Genomic DNA, 21,338 nt, shown 5'->3' with positions numbered 1-21,338 from the left:
AAAAGACACGTAGTATCGGTTTTATTGAAATGCATCCGAAATATGCGCCGCCGTGCCGTCCTGTCCTGTCCGCCGTCAAAAGCGGCAAATCCGTCGAACGAGCTGATGTCCGAAAGAGCGCGGGCCCGTCGCCAAATTCAATTTCCCGTATTGCATTCTCCGCAATTCGTGTTTCTGAAAAATTGAGCTGGGTCGGGATCTTGTTCGTAAAGGTGAGCGTTTCTACGTAGAGTACGTTCCACCAGCAAAATCAATCAAACAAAATGAAGTAAAAATGCATAAAGGCACCTGCTTCATCTGTCTAAATTATTTTAGCATTACAGTCAATTATTAACTATTAGCTGTTATTGCGCTGTGGTTGTCTTTTTGTGGATCTCCCAAGCTCACCTGATGATGGAGAAGGGCTGCGAAACCGGTAGTGAGAGCAGGTTGATCCGCATTATGACGGACACAGCGTAGAATTAAATTTCTATATTAGCAGTTAAGTGGCAAAAAATCTTATAATACTTTATTTTATTGAAAACATGGGGACTAATGAAGATTGAAGTGGGACGAGCAGCTCCACGAAATAAACAAGATTCGCTCAGTTTTACAGGCCTTGACTACCGCCACTGAACATTATGGTGTGGACCCAGTTTCGGGTGTACCTGGACGTTTAGTTAAATGTTTGGAGTTAAATGGAGGTTGTATAAGTAAATAAAATTAATAATTTGTTATAATTTTCAACTCAAGTCCTAAAATATATATATCGATAATTGTAATTTTGCTTTTCTTTTTTTCCGGATACTTTCTAGACGGACCATATATTACCACAGGAACGCGTTTTGATTTTTAGATTTCTAGAAAAATGAACCATATTTATATGCTTTCGTTTAATTTTCTAAAACGGTATGGAAAATTTGGAAAAGTATAAACGGATTAACCATTTTAGAACAAGCATTTTTTAAAAAGCATTTTACTCTAAAAGGTCAATAATAAAGTTTCCCTCTTGTAAAAGCAATCCGGCGATCCGAGGACATACTGTATATACATAGACCGTTAAAAATAATTTCAGTTTTTATAAAAATAAGATGTTAAATGCAATATTAACTCTACTATTTATTAAATAATTATTATAGTGGTTATATATCGAGTAAAAGCTATATTACAATAAAATAGAAATAATAATTCATTCTGAGTATAGCTATTTTCAATATATTAAGTCGCTTTCGGTAGCCAGAAAAATATATAAATCTTCTAAAATGCCCAATAACAAAAAAACGAAAGAAAATAAATTAAAATGATGATAGAGGTATCGTATATTATAATGCTCTAAATCATAGCTTTAGAGGCTAAAAGGGAACCATTCAAGGTAAAGTGACGGCGTTTCACAATGCTGTTAAGGCTGAACGAACTGAAACTTATATATAGGTATAACATCTTGAAATATTGGTTTTGCGAGCAGCTACTGTGTACAGCTTCGTGGAGTTATTGTGCGAGGTGGTTTTCATTCATTTTCCTGCGTCTTGATTTATGTGACGTTGTCGAGAGAGGGTATAAAAGAAGAACTGAGTTGGTTGCTTTTGTATAAGAATTCTTTCTTATTTTTGTCGAATTAAAAGTGTCGTTTTCGCATTAGTGACAGGTGACAGAAATGCTTCATTCAGAACCTCAAAATTAGCGGAATAAATTAGTGGTTTCAATTAGCGTAGAGAATGTCAAAATTAGTGATAGTAATTTATAATTTGTTGAAAAAGTTAAATAAACTTTTAACTTTTGCCACTAATTACACTTCAAAGCTTGCGAGGAATGTCATTTTGGACTTTGATTATATCATCCGTTTGGAGAAATTTGTATTGTTAGAAATGTAAAGTTTAATGTTTTATAAGCTAATTAATTAGGCTTTCTCTGTGGACGCAACTGACTATCGCAGGCTGTTACTAGGATATTGTATTAATTTTAATTGTGTATTTTTACTACTGAACAAGTATAATGTATAATTGAAATCATTAAGTTATTCCACTAATTTTACTTTAACAATTTTAAATACTAATAAGATTTATGAACTAATAACATCTATTTACTCATAGGTTGATACTTAGTTTAAAAAATTGTCATAATAACGGTTTTCTTAAAATATAAACTACAACATTGTTTAGGTATAACAAATCAATTAAAAATTTTAGAAATAAAAAATTGAATTGTTTATTGGTATGAGTACTTTTAATCTACAAGACAACAACTTTAAATGAAACTCTTTGGCAAACATACGCTCCTTTTGATTTACGTTGTGCTCTGGAATATAAGATTCGCATGAGAATTAATCTTTTGGAGTTGTTCCCTGGTCGCAAATGTGTTTCCTTGGGATTAAAAGGACGCCACTGGGGGGTCTCTAGGACCGTTGCCGAATTACTTTACGATTTATGCGTTTATTTTTACTGGAAAGTCCGAAGGAATGCATTAATTCTAAATTTTGCCAGCGAATGCTGGCCAGTAATTCATAAAGATATAAGTGAATAAGCGGAGCGAATGATGGCGTGCGATTTAAAATTTTCCTTTTTAAAGAAAAATTATTTTATATTTTTGAAAGTTTAGCGTAGATTTTTGAACACCCTGTATGATTTAAGCTTACGATATTTATAGCAAAGTTAAGTATATACCTTCTAAAATAAATACCTAATATAGTTTTGATTTCAGAACAGTTCTTGTATTTGTAATAATTTTTTTAAAGAAGGTTGGAAAATATAATGTTGTGATTAAAAAAACCAAATGCTCACAAAAGATGAGGTTACAATGCGATTTGATTTAGCAATAGCTACTACAGCTGCTGCACCCTACAGGGTGTTACAAAGTTCGGACAAAAAACTTCGTCTTTTTGTTGTGCCCTGTATATTATGCTCAATATAACTTGGGAATAAACATTTCTGACGTAGCATCCGTTAAGAAGGAATTAATTTACAATTTAAAAAAAATCATCAAAATCTAATGAGTGGTTCGCGAGAAATCCAACTTTGAAATTTAGACTAGTTTTTAGTGGCCGTTTTTTTTTGCCGGTGAATTTATTTTCTATTTATTTATTAATGTCTCTGAAACTATCGAAATATATTTAATAATAATAATATCTTAGGATTATGTGAAGTGATCTGAAAGGAAGCCAAAAATGCAAAAATATACAGGATAAGACCCTGTAGAGGTAGAAAAAAAAGAGTATTGTTTTTCGAAGTATTCTCTCTGAAGAGAAATATATTTTTGTATCTGTTGGAACTGATTCTGAAAGCTGTTCATCCACTCGCTTGTTGCTACTATTAAAAAAAAATCATCCCAATTCACTCACACTTCTTTGAGCCATCCTATAGAAGTTATAACATTTTCCTGATATACATCCTCGTACTTACTTTATAACTATTTTTAGTACATTTTCTGATGATTAATTAAAAGATGTAGGTCAATCTGCCTGGATAACGAATGTATTTCTGTCATTCTTTCACCCTCTACCTACCACCCTTTCACTTATTATCTGTTCGGATGTTAATAACGAAGTGGTCGCGATAAGGGCCCGCCATCCAGTTCGGAACGTTCGAAATTGCAAATGTTTAATCTCTTTATCGTTCCAATTATAATTATTAATCATTCGGCGCCACTGACTCGCTTTTCGGCCATTGTTCTTCCAAGCACGCCGATAAAACGCCACGGCAAATTTCATTTAACGATAAAATGATGAATCGCCCGAATTTCCCTCCATATAGCGAGAAAAATGTGTATGTATACCTATGCAATTTTTCTTTAACGAAACCGCTAATTTTTTTCTGACTATACCAGATAGGTATTCTATTTGTACTTGTAATTTTATGGTTCTTAATCAGTGAGATTTTTGGGTTGGGCTGTGCTGAGGTATATGTTAAAAGAAACCACTCCTTCAACTCCTCTGCAATGGTTCGAGACAAATGCCAGTAATTCCAGTTACCAAGAATCTCTGAATCCTGAACTAATAATATTACAACGCCGATATGCTTCAGAATGGTTATTCTGAAAAATCCCTCGACAATATTATATCCAATTGTAAGTCTGACTCATTGGTGCGCTAGCCTGAGGAGGATGCTCCCTATCTCTTGACTATTCCCTACGTGAAAGGAACGTTGGAGAAGGTTAGGCAAATAGCCAAACAGTACAAAAATAACACTGTTTTTAAGTGTGGGGCTACTTTTTAGAAGTGTTCTAACAAAAACAAAACCGGAATCATGCCAAGAGAAAGAGTGCATCATAAGAAAGAGACAAACATAAAAAAAAATACGCAAAGAGGTGAAACAATGAAGTCGGGTATTGGAGATCATGTGTGGTCCAAACACCACAACATAAAATGGTCGGAAGCCCGGATTGTCATCACAGAGCACCATTGGAAAAACCGCAAATTTAAAGAGGCCGTATTCACATCTAGCAATAATGAAATCTTTAGCAATCCAAGTAGGTATAGAAATTTCAACAATATGAACAAACCCTCCAATGCAATTATACAAAGAGAGGTATTCTGTTCTTGTACCTTTATGGTTTTTGATCTCTGAGATTTCTGAGGTTAGGCTATATTCAGGTATATCTGAAAAGAAAAATTCCACTCCAGTGTAAGAATGTACAGTCCCACATAGTCAGAATGTATAACTTTGGGAAATCTGGATCTGTAAAAGTAAGAAAAGGAACTGGTAGAGGAAAACGTTTGCTTAGCAGTTAAAATATCATATAATGTGGTATACTGATGCTTCCAAAACTAAAGCAGGAACAGATATCCAAAGATGCGTACAACTTATCTTAGATAGGAACTATCGGAAACAAGAAATAGCCATCTTATACCATAGCCAAGCAGCCTTAAGAGCGAGCCACTCAGTAACCAACAATTCGAAGTTGGTCAAAGAATGACTAGAAAAGCTTAACAAATTAGGCAAAGAAAATAAAGTTCTCTTACTTTGGGTCCCAGTCTGCTAAAGAATAGAAGGTACCGAATGAAAAAGTAAACGAGTTAAAAAAGGAGCGAACACTCCACCAAAATCGTTCTGCTTTCCAAGTCGAAACAAACTTAAAGCGGAACTCAATCCATCGGAAGCGGAAGACTCCATCCATCTCGAAGAAATTTTCCACGATTTACGACCGAGAAAAAAATAAAGATTTTCCTTGATTTAGGTAAAAACAATCATCGGATTGTCATGGGATTTTAAAAGGACACTGTCTCGCCAATGAACAACTCAGTAGATTCAAGTAAGTAACGAATAACGGTGGAAAAAATGGGAAACACCAGAATACCTCATCACCGAGTTGGTACGATTGTATGATGGGTTATAATTCATAAAAGACACAATAGATCTATAAGTTTGCGGTGGTTAACTTCCCATACAATCTACAATATTGGCGTATATCGCCACTGAAAGAGATTAACAAAATATAAAATAGACACTACAAGCTTCAGCCGAAGAGACGTCGCCATCGTGTAGCCGGATATAATTGATAGACGTTAAGAAAACTAGAAAATATTCATACATATAGATGTGCAGTTAAATTATCCGCAACAAGATAGATGGCAAATTAAGTCAAATCCAATTCAGATTACGACAGTCAACTTTTCAAGTCAGAAAAGATAGTTACCATGTCTATTTGATGTATTTAGGTTTCTTTAGGAAATGAAGTATATTACAAATTTTTGTAAATAAAACTCCGAAAGTGAATATCTTATCTATACAAACAGCATATTACAATATATATATATATAGGTCCAATGGTCCAATGTTTCGACATTACAAATTTTATTTAAATCAAAAAAAAATTAAATAGATTTTTTGATTTGATTCATTGATGATGGGGTTTCGTAGTGCACTAAACGTCGTCGAAATATGAAAAGATGGGACTCGCTTCACAGTCTGTCCATTTAATCAAAAAATACCTAGCTTTTCCTGTTAGCATAAAATTCTCTAGAAAATAATGTTAAAAGCCGAATCTTCTGTCGATCGACTGATTTTCTTTCTTAAAAACTTTTTTTCACAAAGAATCGAATGGAATACATAAAAGAACCCAGTGTCTAAAAGCATACAAATTGTCGCAAGTTGTAATTTGGAGGCCGGGTTTATCGGCAGAACGTTGAAAAAGAACAGGAAAAGGGGAAAAAGAAAAGATAACGCTACGCGAAGCAGAATCTAAAAGATTTCGAATTTTCTCAATAGGCAAGGAAGAAAATGAAAACTGATGTTGATTAATTTGAAAAAAGGTGATAATGTGGAATAAGAAGATTGCACGAACGACATTCTGAATATAAAACCTTTCTAATTAATGAGAAAATTTTACAAATGGATAATGAGTTTCTCTCATCTTCTCTTTCTTGCTCTCTGCGTCTACCTTTTCTGGAGAATTTAAATAAATTTGATATCAAGCTTTTTCGGAATAAATCGTACTTTTCTTTCTTGCTTTCCATCTCTGGCTCTTTGAGACTAAATTAAATCAAAGCAATAAGAAAAAGGAATAAAAATGCCATCTTTCTTTCAGATAGAAAAATAAACAAATTTGTCTCTTGGATTGTATTGGTGTGAGTTCTTATTCGGTGTATTTACGAATTGAAAATCGAGATGAATAATGTTTTTCATTACAGAAAAGTGTCTCATATTTATATTATTTTTCAATTAATGATTTAGGTTATAGAGTAAATCACCATCATCATCGTTTAGCTTATTCTGTGCACTACTGAACAAACTCCCTCAACTCAAGCCATTTCTTTCTATTTTGTACCACTTGGATCCAGTTTCCAGCCACTCTCTTAATATCATCTGTCCATCGACTAGGAGGAGTAGGAGGCCGTCCTCTGCTTCTATAGACCTCGTGTCTCCATTCCACTCTTTGTCCACCGTCAATCTGTTATCCTAGATCCATGTCCTGGCCAATTCCATTAAGGATGTAAGACAGATATAACTGTTCGTTTTGTATGGTATGTTGGGTATTTTATCCCTAAGTGTAACTCCCAACATGGACCTTTCCATTTTCCGTTACATGACCTGTATTCTATTACTTTTTATTTGTAAATTTCGTGTCTCTGATTAGAGTAACATAGATTTTTATAATTCACAGTAAAGTAAAAAAGCGGAAGAAATTAAAAATAAAGACAACAAGAACAAAATGGAAGAAGGTCGTTAATAAATAAATGGAGTTCAATGTAATTGTTGCCTTCGTTTATAGTGTTTACGAATAGTTACACTATAAGAACTGCTTAATAATAAAAAATATAATTTCAAAATTATTAAGTATATTATATTGAAATAGTAACGTACGTAAATTAAACATTAATTTTTATATTATCAAGGACTCGATTTATAACATTCAAACCTTCAATCATAGCGTTCAGTCTGTTGATTCGTTCTTCGATCCATGGCTTACGCTTCGATTTGAACTTTCTGCTCATATCCTCCCCATTTCTAGCAAGATCCTCGCATATACTAGCGATCTTTTCTATTTTTCGATCATCGACAAACTTTACAGTTTCCTCTTCCTCACATTTGAAGAACAGTTCTTTTTCGTCCGTATCTTTTCTAAACAACTGCCATATCTACGCAAAAAAATCTATATATTGAATGCTGCAACTAAAAAAATCGATAAGGATTCCACAATCTCATCTTTTTTGTTTACTATTATAGTGCTAATAATAAATTACAACAATTATGAGGTAATCCTAAAGATAAAACACCTCCACTGGAAAGGTCGGGTGTTTAGGAAATTTTATGTAGAGACTGTAATCAGAAATATGTTGAGCAAACTAGAAGATCAATATTAAGGTTCAGGTAATTTTGATAAAAAAATAAAATTGATAAAGAACTCGTACTAATTCACGTATAGATATTAATAATTTAAAATTAATTAAACAAGTCTCAAATTACCGGCAATTAGATCCATATGAGACCGTCAAAATTAACAAATATAAAGATAATATGAACAGAGACAATGATCCAGTACCATCCTCTGTTCTTACTGCTCTAGTTTCGGTAATTAATTGTTACGCTCGTTGGTTTTAACTCGCTTCGCTAGATTTAGCACGTCTACTCGGCGCCAACTGAGCGCCTATAACGCTCAAATTGTAGATATTAGTTTAGTTTTAATCATCTGCTGATGATACTAACTTGATTAGTGAAACGCGCGTTCAGTGCAAAAGTAAAAGTGTTTTGGTTTATTGTGGTGAATTAGTGTTTTATTTTGCTGTTCTAATACCAAGGTTATGTACTATTATTATGGTGCTACTATGATCATAAGAATGGCAGCAATAAAAATAGAAATAAACAATCAAATCTACTCTAATCTAAATCGAAAAAAAATAGCGTCGCAGAAGCCGCTGTATAAGGAAATAAATATTGTTTTTTAGAGCTTGTCCTATTTATCTATTTTATATTTACCACTTCTGAAATAAGCTCATAATCTTCTTCAGTCATAGTCCTAGATTTTTCTTCGTTTCTTAAAACGCATTTTGATATCAAAGCCATAGCTTTCATTCTATTTTTCGCCACTATACATAAGTCGTTGTAGCGATCTACTGATATTGACTGAATAAGATTTTCTGGAATATCTACAATATAATTTCCAAAAATACATTTAATTCAAATTATTTAAATAATGGCCAAAGCAAGAGTGATGATATATAAAATAATCCCAAAGTTCCCAACTGCAATCCCCGAAGTTTGTTTACAGCAACACTAGAAGAAATCTGCCATCAACTGGACTGGACCAACACCGGATTAAAAATAGAAGAAGAAAAATATCTAAGACTCGATAATTGCTAATAGTCCTGAAGGACTACAAGCACAAATTAACGAACTAAATACAGCCAGCAATGAAGTACGTTTCAAAATGAATTTAGCAAAAACCAAAGTAATGTATATTGAACTAGTAAACAGAAAAGACATTCTAATAACTAATACACAGCTCGGAATCTCTACTACCAGAAATCAACAAAAGAATTAAGATATCATGGAGTACTTATGGAACAAATTCAATCATATTGAAATCTAGAACGTCACTTTATCTAAAGAAGAAAACATTTGACCAATGTGTACTACCAGTCATGACCTATTATGCATGAGAAACCTGGACAATTAAAACGGCCGTTATAAAAAAAAAACTTCAGGTCGCACAATACTCGGTGGAACGAAATATGCTGGGAATAACCAAGAAACACCGTAAAAGAATAGAGGGATACAACAAAAGATCCAGGTAATAGATGTCATCCACAGAATCAAATCCTTTAAGTAGCTTCATTAATCTTAATATGTGAGGGAGATGACGATGATGATAAGAAAAATGATGATGATGATGATATTTTATTTATTATTGCTCACAGCTAAAATAGTTATTTTCACCTCTTCAAATAAAAGTCATATGTCCATAATTATTATCGAAATGGCGTATTGAAATGGGAACAACAGAAATGCGAACACTTTAATCAATTACAAGACATACCTTATATGAGTGGAAATACAGGATGTAGTAAGATTGACAAGAAACAGGAGAAAAGAGTGGAGAGGCCATGTGGACAGAATACCAGACGATCGGTTAGCAAAAATTGCTAAGGAGAAATTACCTAACATGCCTCGATCGCCTGGACGACCACCTAGAGGATGGTATGAAAGCTGGTCTTCATCATCCCAACTGTTCTTGGGGAACCACTACGAAGAAGAAGAATAATCGAAATGTGATAAAAATAGAGAAATGTAGGTAGCAGAAAACGGAAGCTATATTTGGATTCAGAACGTCATTTTACATAAGAATCAGCAGGAATTGTAACAGGGCTAGAGAAAAAAATATTTTTTGCAAACCAGTGTAATCAATTAAAAACTCAATTTTACAAGCTTGTTATAAAAATATACTATACCTTGTCCTCCTCTGAGTTGAGTCAAGCGCACCTTCAACAAAGTCGTGTAATAAATCCATTTGTTTTTCAGGTACTCTTGTACCATTCCCTTTTCGTTGCAGTAAAATGTCTTAGCTTGAGAATAATAGTAGGTGATGATGACGATGTAGACATTGATGAAATATATGGACAGCAAAGCGAATAGAACGAAAAAGGCTGAACCCAATTTATGTTGCTCGAACGGGTGCATAGGAAAATCGTCGATTAGGTTCATGCTGAGCAGCAACAATGTGGTCATACTCTTGTAAAAGTTGCGGAAATACTAAAACGTATTTGAGGAGCAGACTTACTAAATGTATTTTGTTCAATTATTAAGATTTTCAACCAAAGGTGGCATTGCTAACTACATCAATATTAGGTCAGATGGGACGTTCTAAATTCATTTTATCCTATTCGAATTAAATGGCGAAAATACCTTAGACTTTCTGTGTGTTGTATGTCCATTGGTGGTAGACAAACAAACAGAAGTATGTCCTTTTGTGAAGATACTGCTGTTCGTTTGTCATTGCCAGATGAGGAGTGCTGTTTTTTGTAATGCAATTTCTCTATTTTTTCAATAATACTACTTAAAATAGTGAATGGAACTACAACTGGGGACCATGTAGTTGGAGATAAGTTCAGATATCATCAAAACTATATTTTTCAAATGTAGGTGTACTATTTTTATGAATTCTTATCCATTTTTAAGTATACTAGCTTTTACGTAAGTTTCTTGCAAAAAGCGTAGCAGGTTATCGTTATTTGCCAAAATTCGAAAAAATGGATAAAATGCATCTAGAAAGTCTGCTCCTCCTGAAAGTGTCATGGATGATGCGGTAGGTTCATTTTTAAAAACGGGAAATCTAAGAAACTTACTTCTGATTCCGATCCAAAGAACGACGTAGCTATTACGGATAAAGCTACCATAAAAGTTGAGTGATATAGTAGAGCCGCCAATAGTGGTCCTGACGAATGGTACAATGTTTTTTCCATTACCTTAACTATTTTCATAAATCTACAACAGAAATTGGGAAGCGTTAAAAAACTTATAACATTTTATTTGTTTTATAATGTTGTACTTGAAAACCCTTATAGATCTTTTAAGTGAATATTCAATTTTTGTTTTACCTTAATAATTTCCACAGTCTAAAGGTAGCTAAAAACACTAGGCTGGCACTAAGTGCTGTAAAAGTGTTGTCTGCCACAAATAAATGAAAATAATTGACAAACTCGTTGTTCTTCGATTCCGACAGTTTTGTCAGATAAATGTTTAACTGTGCTATCCGATTGATGAATAAATATATCGAGGCCATACTTAAGAGAACTGAAAATAAAAAGATAATTTATATTTTATATCACATCGAGCATCACATCAATTAACCGAGTTTTTTTTTAATGTTAATATTTAATAAAAACGGACAAGTGCGAGTACAATTTGTAGGTCATCATCGTCATCATTTTCAGCTTATTGGACCATTTCCAATTATGGTGTAGCCTCTTTCGTATATTTAGATATTCTATTTGTAGTTGGGCCCATTGTTGTCTATTATTTTAGACTATGTGGGCCCAAGTTATTCTTGCTAATTTCCTAACATCATGGCCCCAATTACAAGTTTGGTCTTTTTCTAAGTCTCTAATTTTAAATTCTTCTTCTAATTCCTTGTCGGTACCATACTGTAATTTTTGTGGTCCATCTGTTGTCCGTTCTTGCCAGGTGTCAAACAAAACCCATTGCCACTTGAGGGATTTGATTCTGTGGATGGCATCTATTACCTGGGTCTTTTGTCGTATCCACTCTATTCCTTTACAGTCTTTCTTGGGTATTCCCAGCCTATTTCGTTTCATTGAGCATTGTGTGACCTGCAGTTTCCTTATAATATCCGTTTTAAGTGTTCAGGTTTCGCATGCATAGTTCATGATTGGTAGTACACATTGGTCGAATGTTTTCTTCTTTAGACAAATTTGCATTCTAGATGATTGGGCTCCAGGACTATTGGCAATTAGGACTATGTCATCAACGAATCTTAGATGATTAAGATATTCTTCATATATTCTTAATTCATTTTTCGTCCAGTCCAGTCGGCAAAAGTTTTCTTCTGTGTTGCTGTAAACAATTTTGGGGATATCGCGTCTCCCTATCGTACTTCTTTGCCTTTTTGAGCAACAGAATAGACAGAGCAGAACACTACACTACACACACACACTACTAGTAAAGTTGTTATTCATGATGATTCAATTAACAAATTATGTTTTTAGTTATATAATCTCCAAAAGTACTTTCCAAAAATAGTAACCCTCTCTTACAAAAGTAGTTTAATTTTTAATGTTACTAATAAAATGAGAATGAATACGAACCTATGATCACATCAAAGACCTCCAAGGCATCTGAAAAGAATTTTTTACCTTTCTTGATCATCTTATAAGTCACTCGGACCGTAAGCAGAAGGAGAACCAAACCGAAACACACAAATACAACTTGGGGGCCTCTAAAATCGCTCTCAACAACAAGTAACCTTCTTGTTTGAATCTGAAAATATATAGTCTTTCTAAGGAAATATAGACACGATATAGGAATGGTTGCAGGCACAGAAACGGGAAATTAGGCTTTACAGGTCGCAGTGTTTCCGGCACAGGATGGTATCTTATTATTGAAAAAAAAGAACATTCCTCGTAACATTCAGTTAAAATAATTCGAAAATACAAGCATGTTACTAAAGAAGAGTCAAAAATTAACAAATATAAAACATGCCTGTTATTAATCTTATTAAAAAAATCTTAATCTTATTAAAAAAACTACTTTGAAATGGAATTGGGCAGCGCACATTAAATTAAATAATAGAATGGAGTCCGAGACAAGATGCATTCAGTAGCAGAGGCCGTCCTCCAACCAGATGGCATGACGACTTAGGCGTATCCACAGTAACTGGATGTAAATAGCTCAAGATATGGAGTTATGAAAGCAAACGAGGGAGGCCTACGTCCAGCAGTGGACTTTAGTGGCTGGTTGATGGCGATGATTATTAATCTACATATTTATGACAAATTAAAAAATATATACTTTTTATCGTATAGTTTTAATTAGAGTGTAATTTTGACAAAAGGCACTTTGTATATTATTTCTTACCTCAAATCTGTGAGTGACGTAGCCAGATGCTCCAATTTCAAAAACAACCTGTACAGTATTGAATAAGTTACAGTTAGGATTGTAAGTGAGAAATTCTATGAAGACGGCTCTGGTTTTCAGATCTAGCCATTTATATTTCTTTAAATAAAACATATTTATGTGGGAATTTACTACTGTTCGTCCCAAAGGAGCTACGTAACCTCCTCCGGGATATAGAGCCAAGTCACCTTAAAATAATAAAATCATGATTAAACACATATAGGTATACTGTTTATAAAAACCACGTATTTGTATGGGCAACGGCCCGCTACGTCGAAACACCGATTCCCATTAGAACACCGAAGTTAAGCGACGTAAGGCGATACTAGTGGATGTACGGGTGACCGGTTCGAAACTCTCTATCGTGCTATTGTCCAATAAAAGCAAAAGTGTAAAATCTATTGACACACGCCGGTTCGAGGCCGGATGAGATCGGATATCTCGTGAGTAAGAGTCGATTTAGACACTTGCCAAGTCAATAGGCCATTGACCGTGATATGGCCCAGGACCGCGGTTCGGATTTCGCGTAATCAAAGTAGGCTCCGTCCAGATTAGCCCTGGCAGCAAGAAGGAGACGTTAACTTGAAATCTTTACTTTACTTTTACGTATTTTTATATAGAAAAATAATTCCAACGTTAGTTGGATTTGTTTGGCCATAAGTAGTATAGGTAGTAAGTATAATTTTTTTATACTGCCTCTATTTTATTTCATGGTTGTTACCTATAATGAAAGTAGAGGGAATTATGGCTAAGAAATAAAATATGATTATAACTTACCAACGTATGTTGATGTTCCTGTTACTCCAGATGAAGAATAGTCCCATGTATGCGCCATTCTCTCATTGCTATCTGTGTGGATTGGTTTTAAAGTTTCCCAATTTCTAAAAAAATCTCCGAATTCTTTCTCCCGATCAAACGGTGGCCGGCACGTAATATTTAAAAATCTTAACTGCTCAGGAATGCGACATCTTGCGGTCTTCGTACGATGTTGCCTTAGGCGCATAATACCTGAAAATAAATTTTATTTAACCTTCCAATACTCGCGCGAGGTATTTTGATACCCCATACGGATGTTTTGCTTAGATACCTTGGTGAGGAAATGTCAAAATTAAATGACGCTTTATGTAAGTATTCTTTGACCGTAGTTCAAATCGTCTACGTTTAAGAAATGTTATTTACAAAATTGTTACAATTACTGTAACGATTTTGCAATTTTGCAAACGAAAGAAATGCCGACCACATATACCAGAGCATACGAGGCTTTGGGCCTTAAGCTGGATATCGATAAAACTAAAATAATGTGCACTCTCCCAGAAAATCATAACAATACTATAAAAATCGGAGAAGAACTATTGGAATATGTGGCGGAATTCAATTACCTCGGCAGTTGATTTCGGAAAAGGCCAATATCGACTCTGAAATTCAGCACAGAATCAGCAGCGCCTCAAGAGCATTCTGGAAATTAAAAGACAGGGTTTTCTACAATCATGACTTGAGCACAAAAACGAAACTTGCAGTGTACCGAGTCATAATAATCCCCACCATTTTATATGGAAGTGAAACCTGGGTGCCGTACCGTCGGCAAACGACCGCATTAAACAAGTTGCATCAGAGACACCATAGACAGCTGTTAAGAATCAAATGGAACCGCCATAACTCAAACGTATTGGTCCTTGAAAAAGCTGGCTGCGAGAGCGCTGAAGTCATGATTACTAAATCCCGCGTAAGATGGGCTGGTCACGTATGCAGGATGCAAGAAAACCGCTTACCAAAATATCTTCTTTACGGTGAGCTTGTAGACGGTAAGAGGACACCGGGTGGATAAGATACAAGGATATTTTCGAGGGAAAGCAGCACACAATAGAACAATGGAGAAGAATTGTAAACTTAGTTAACATCGACAACCAAAAAGTAAAGAGGCAACAAAGTAATAAGTTTTTTGAATGTCTGGAGTGCGGAAGAGAGATAACATCACGTCACAGAAAAGCTAGTAAAGGAAAACGCCTTGCGTAACCATCTTCTGATGCGTGTCAAATACTCGTCAGCAAGTAATGGCTGTAAGTAAGTAAGTAAGGGTTAATAGTTCTCAATTTCATACCCAGATATTTATTATGAAAATCCCTGGTCATCCCTGGATCGATTTGCAGATATCTTCCATACCATAGATACGATTGGAACGATGGTATTAATATTTCTTTAATATACTTAAAAATGCTGAAAAATATTTTATTTTAAACTTGTGCAAAAATAAAAGTACTTTTACTAACTCTTGATACACTTCGACCTCCATTTCTTTACCCAAATACTTCCCAGAAACCAGTCTCTGTATTTCCGTGTGACTGTACACCTCCATTGAGTTTTTGTCTAACAACAATACCAGATAGAGAAAAAATACGTAAGAAGATATCATGAAAAGATCTTCCAGTAATTGAACGATACTTTTCTTCGACGTTTCCCATTTCTTTTTTTCCTGAAATACAAATATTGTAGTGTATTTTGGAGTAGTTGATTCCGATTTTACTTACTTTCAATGTTAAGTTGTCCAGTGAACTGTAAAAATGTTGAAAATATGGTCTGAGAGCCATTGATCCAAACCTTTTATAAATAAAAAGTCTTTGCAGTTCTACAAACTCGATTATTCTTTTTTTAGTATTAGAAATATATTTCGCCTATAATAATTCATAATTTCATAATAATAATAATAACCCTACTGCAATCAAGTATGTAAAAATATGTTTTACTATACAGTACGAAATACACAAAAAATTCTATTCTCAGAGAAATAAGTCAACATTGAGGACGCATAATAACATCAAATAATTATGTTCTCACCAACTCAGGAAGCCTGATAAAGATGCTCAGGAAAATTGTTGTTACATTTTGGAAAATTAAACCAGTCATAAGTGTCCCAATTAGTATGGACACCAAACAAAGCATGCTGGTATTATGAGGTATCCAAAATCCACAAATAATCATAAGTGTAATTGAAATGATTATTGGAATTATTAATAGGATCCTAAAATTATATAAATATTAGCAAGGAAATAAATTAGAAACCCTTAAACCTGATTCAAAGTTTTATTTATAGTTAAAGTTTCATTCAGAACCTCGCAATTAGTGGTATAAATTAGTGGTTTCAATTATTACACTTCATACTTTTTAGTTTACGATCATTCACAATGTTTAAAAAACATAATTAAAATTAATAGAATATCCTAGCAACAGCTTGCAGTTGTGTCCATAGAGAAAGCCTAATATATAAGTTGATAAGTTTTTCTACTAATTGAAAATGTCTACCGCTAATTTTGACGTTCTGAAGGCTTACATTAAAATTAAAGGAACAAACTTCTACGCTAATTGAAACCACTAATTTATTTCACTAACTGCGAGGTTCTGAATGAAGGTTTATTATACCAACAAATTTCTAAAATCCTCTTGAAAAATCTAATTCTGGTTTTGAATTTAAGTTTTGCCATTTCAAGTAAATATATTAATGGGCAATAATATAAAAATGCTATCGCACTGGCAATAAAAGGTATCCATATTAGCTTGAGGCTGAAACTGAATTCGTTCTCTTCTATGCTGTCGCTTTCGTCAAACTTTGGAACATTGTACATAAACATGACGAGAACAGAGATGACCATTATATTAGAGAAAATTATTGACAGTCTTTCTTTCAGCATGAAAAATGGATGCTCCAAGCTAGAAAAAAATTATTTTTACATGTTTTCTTTATATTAACAATGAGCCAACTGTCATTAAACTAGAAAGATTGAATCTTAAATAAAATCAACAATCTCTTACTATTGTGGGTAAAGTGGAAACCAACTTAAAGTGGAACTCAAGAACCGGGAAGACTCCATCTGTAACCTTGGGAATCCTCCAACGGTCTAAGACACTCGAGGAAATTTTTCAGAACTTAAGATCGAGAAAAATCAAAGATTTTCTTTGATTTAAGTAAAGAAGAATCTACGGATTGTCACGGGGTTTTGAATAGGATACTGTCTCCTTAATGAATGCCTCCTAGATTGAAGCAACAAGAACACAAGAGCGAATGCAGATTCTGTGGGGGAAAATGGGGAAACACCAGCACACCTCATCACTGAGTGCGCCGAGACGACAACCACTCGAGCCATAAACTTTGGTACGACTGATATCGAAGATGGAGAATTAACCTCTTTAAAACCGTCTCAGATAAAAGCCCTGAGACTGTATGATGAGTTATAAGTCAAGAAAGAGGACACAATAGATCTGTAAAGTTGCGGTGATAACCCCCCAAGTAGCATTTTCACGACTTGCGACCACATGTTTACTAAACACAACGTTGGATTAGTTACAAAAAATAGTTAGCTCCCTACCTTGGGTATTAAAATAAATTTAAACGTTTTTATAACGTTGTGCCGACGTTGGACTAGTACTACAGCAAAGTAGAAGCTTCTGCGACGTCGAATAAACGTTGTCTTGTAACCTTTTTTGCTTAAGTGATCTTTAGGTGATTTGGACAACGTAGTTACAACGTTGGATAATATAGAGTTTTCCGACGTCAGTTTCAGGACCTATTCCAACGTTATGCAAACGTCGTCTGTTTTACTAATTCCAACGTTGTTTAGATTTCCTTATTCTTACGTTGGTAGGACGTAGAGTCACTACCTTTTTGCAACTGTATTGAACCATAACCTTAAATCTTAAATTTTCAATTCATTGTTCTGTTCAGTCAGACAGTTCAGTGCTGTTTTTGTTTTTATAAAAAAAAAACTTAATTAAAATGGGACATAAGAAAGGTACATATAAAACTAAATTTAAATATACATCGACATATATTACCGACACTTCCTCGTTTATTTAGATTATAGAGGGCGGCACAAGCTAGACTCTAGAATGACTAAATTAGGCAATCTTGCGACTAGTATACTACCTGTTAAGGCCGAACTGCGACTTTATTAGTCCAGTATGCGACTACTCGAACTACTCCATCTTAATCTCCAAAACAACAAAGTTAAAGCCGCCATGTTGTTAAATAAGAAAATGTTTCGTTCTTAAAATAGCAATTCCTGCTTTTTGAATACATTAACTTGAAATATTTGACCCTAAAAAATACGCGGAAACAATTTTTTCGAATGCGAATAAATTATTCTCATTTTACTAAAAAAAAAATTCAAGAAAATTTTTAAAACTTCTTTAATTTCAAGGCCCATTAGTATTTTTTAAAGTAGAAACAATACATTTATCAATAAAGTTGTTTGCGTTTAACTTTTTACCTTGGGTAACGAGTTACAGAGTCGGTTAAAGTGTTTCAATAATTATGATCTTCAAACATCCTCCACACTTAAATACTTTTGTTTTGTTTTCCTTCACTGCCATCTGACATATGTCTCTAACTAAATTATAAATATAATATTTTTACTATAATTATCCCAATTTAGGATAAAACGCGACTTAGACGCCATATTAGTTTTGTATTTCTGTGAATTAGGATTTTAAACAACGTTGCAGTTTGTACTAAATTAGGCTTCTAGCCAACGTCGGTATCCAACGTCGTTTCGACCCAAAAATTATTCTCCAAACTAGTGCAGACTAGGGTTGGCACGAGGTTGTGCCGACGTTGCGCCCCGACGTTTGGTCGCGTGACACAACGTTGTCCCGACGTCCAAATGCTGCTTGGGCCTCCTCCTATACATTCTACTATTTTGGATATGCTAAAACTGAAATTAGAGATATTTTTTAAATAATAGTTTGAGAGATAAGTTCATTTGTCCAACAAGCAAAAAGTAAAAACTTACAGCGTATTTATATATTTGCCTTTGAGTTGTGCACTTGTCCCCTTTGATTTTTAGGTTATTATGTGTGATATTATTGTATATGTGAACCGATGAATGAATCATCCACCGTTTTAACCTTTTTCAACCTCAATTTTTTTCAACCTTTCTAATATAACAACACTAGACAAATATCAATGTTACAGTACCTTAAGTTCCATACATTTACATTATCGTTGACACTTTTTACAAGATTTCCAATGGCTCTAATCATTTTATCTTTATTGTCAGCATCCTTTTCCAAATCTGTCGTACTTGCGCAATCTTTTATATCAAATACATGAAAATCCTGATTGCTTTCCATAACGTTAAACCATCTATTTATTTTAAAGTGAAATAATTTTTCTCCTTGCACATCGTAAATATCAATTTTTGAGCAGTACCTAAAATTAAAATTTCAAAATTTCAATACGGTAAAAAATTACCTACGATGAAATAACAAGATTTACCATCTTGTATTATTTCCTATTGAATCAAACCAAACGGTTACTTTTTCTATATCACCTAAAGATTTATCAGTGGCTATAACAAACCATGTGTCTTGACTTCGCTGTAACATCATCAATTCTGGATCTGGATAATTTAAAACATGTTCCTATGTAGAATAGCAAAATAAATGCATTTGATTAGAGAGTTTACTGGATAGTACTGTCTGATAAATTTCCTTACAAAACTTTCTGATTTCGTTCCATGAAGCTTCATGGTGATATTTGATGTTGTACCTGAATGTCTTCTTCTTCCGGTCGTTACGACGATAATGTAAGCAAATTTGAAAAAATTAGGAACATCTCCAACGAAATAAACTTTTTTAAGTATCTACAAATTACAGAACAAAATTCAGTCGTTGCACTTAAGCATTCTTTATTCCAACTCAAGGAAACTCAAAACGGCCGAAAAATTGCACTAATCCAAATAGTTTTCTTTTAATTAAAAAATACACCTATTACAAGAGATATGGAGGTTGGGAAATTGAGCACAAATGTTGCTAGAAATTCTTAAGCTTGATTTTCATGAATCCGTTGTCCGACGATACGATGATACGATATTAATTTTATTGGTTGAATATAAAGGCTTCGATTGGTTAAGCGTTTCTAACCAATCGAAGTCTGTAGATTCAACCAATAAAATTAATATCGTATCATCGTATCGTCGGACAACGGATGCATGAAAATCAAGCTTTAGCCGTCATGATTAGAATTTCGCTTAGTCGGTGCTTAGGTCTACATGGTGATTCATGGCCATGGCACGATAGGCTTTTTAGGGTACCAGGATGTTTTTGATTGGATTTGGATTTTTACACTAAGACACCTGCTCCATCTGTCTAAATTATTTGCAGCGTTACAGGGTTGCCGCTTTATTATACAAATGGTAGCATTTTTGTTATTTTAAGTATTATCTTTATAAATCTCCGCCAGTTACTTACGTTAGGCTTCTCCTCAAACGAAGCAAAAAACAGGACAGCTAGGAAGAAGAAAAATATTGTCAAAATAGTAATAAATATAATCCAGCAGGTTTGAATTTCTAATTCAAATTCAATCTCGATATCTTCCACCAAATTGACTCTGTTGCTCGAAACGTACGGTGTAAGTATGGTTCCATTATGACACAAGCAGGTAAGGTTACCATTGTCTTCGTCAAATCCCTATAAATTGAAACACATAAAATACGTGTAATCATCTACAATCTACATCGTCTGCAATATGTGTAGACATAGTTTGACTTTTTATGAAATTTTAGTTTTTTAGAGATTAGTTTTTACCAAGCAACTATTGAAGACGTGCACTGAAGAAATTATCATAATAATAAATAAGGGTTTTTGTGATAAGAAATAACTAACATGACAGGCATATATCCAAAATTTAGTAGTTTTATTCCATCCAAAGCAAGCTGCAGTGGAAGCACTAAATTTGTAATTCGTTCCTGAAGCACTACTCTGAAATTTAATCAATTTAGTAACATAATCCTTTTAATTGTTGATATTCTATTACCATATTTTTGCTGGGTAATAATGTAAGGTAATACCATCTGTCATAATCAGGTGTTTCTCTATTCTTAACTTCTTTATCTGTTTGTGAGATGGTTAAATAGTGTTTCTTGAAAAAAGCGTAAGTTGGTTTCTCCATTTCAGTAAGAACGATCTTAAATAGAGAATTTTTTTTTAGAAATATATTATAGGTAAATTTGGCAACAAAATTGGTACAGAACTTACGTCATAATAGTGTTCAGATGGTATATCGGTAAACGTGATTTTAAATCCTCTATTTTTGAATAAATATATCCGATGGACAGATATCATATCGTAGAATGTTTCCTTGTTAAGTTCGGAAATTGATTTTGTGGGTAATTTGTCCTCTACTGATTGTATTAATTTCGCTGTGACAGTTTTGTCTCTTGCAAAAGATAAAATGAAAGGATCTGTAATAATTTTATATGTCACTTATTGATCGATACACTTTTTATTCAATGCATTTAATAAAACAAA

At 33.9% G+C, this 21,338-nt stretch overlaps 1 protein-coding gene across 1 annotated transcript in view; it reads right to left on the bottom strand.

The window, feature by feature from the left end:
* Positions 1-7,279: 7,279 nt before the first annotated feature.
* Positions 7,280-21,338, bottom strand: part of LOC115881265 — a 29,690-nt gene continuing 15,631 nt past the window's right edge. Inside the window, exons 18-37 of the mRNA XM_030898679.1 lie at positions 21,066-21,271; positions 20,845-20,994; positions 20,694-20,789; positions 20,280-20,498; positions 19,526-19,672; positions 19,306-19,451; positions 19,006-19,239; positions 16,455-16,742; positions 15,873-16,056; positions 15,566-15,709; positions 15,308-15,510; positions 15,139-15,254; positions 13,818-14,048; positions 13,002-13,228; positions 12,233-12,404; positions 11,006-11,201; positions 10,754-10,892; positions 9,860-10,160; positions 8,388-8,557; positions 7,280-7,549 (exon numbers count right to left, since the gene is read on the bottom strand). Coding sequence (XP_030754539.1) covers positions 7,280-7,549; positions 8,388-8,557; positions 9,860-10,160; positions 10,754-10,892; positions 11,006-11,201; positions 12,233-12,404; positions 13,002-13,228; positions 13,818-14,048; positions 15,139-15,254; positions 15,308-15,510; positions 15,566-15,709; positions 15,873-16,056; positions 16,455-16,742; positions 19,006-19,239; positions 19,306-19,451; positions 19,526-19,672; positions 20,280-20,498; positions 20,694-20,789; positions 20,845-20,994; positions 21,066-21,271 — 3,839 coding nt within the window. The remainder of the gene's footprint in view (positions 7,550-8,387; positions 8,558-9,859; positions 10,161-10,753; positions 10,893-11,005; positions 11,202-12,232; positions 12,405-13,001; positions 13,229-13,817; positions 14,049-15,138; positions 15,255-15,307; positions 15,511-15,565; positions 15,710-15,872; positions 16,057-16,454; positions 16,743-19,005; positions 19,240-19,305; positions 19,452-19,525; positions 19,673-20,279; positions 20,499-20,693; positions 20,790-20,844; positions 20,995-21,065; positions 21,272-21,338) is intronic.

Source organism: Sitophilus oryzae, unplaced genomic scaffold, assembly GCF_002938485.1.
Source record: "Sitophilus oryzae breed Bouriz unplaced genomic scaffold, Soryzae_2.0 scaffold_1710_pilon_pilon, whole genome shotgun sequence".
In the NCBI taxonomy this organism is placed as follows: domain Eukaryota; kingdom Metazoa; phylum Arthropoda; class Insecta; order Coleoptera; family Curculionidae; genus Sitophilus; species Sitophilus oryzae.
This window is presented reverse-complemented; position numbering and strand designations above follow the sequence as displayed.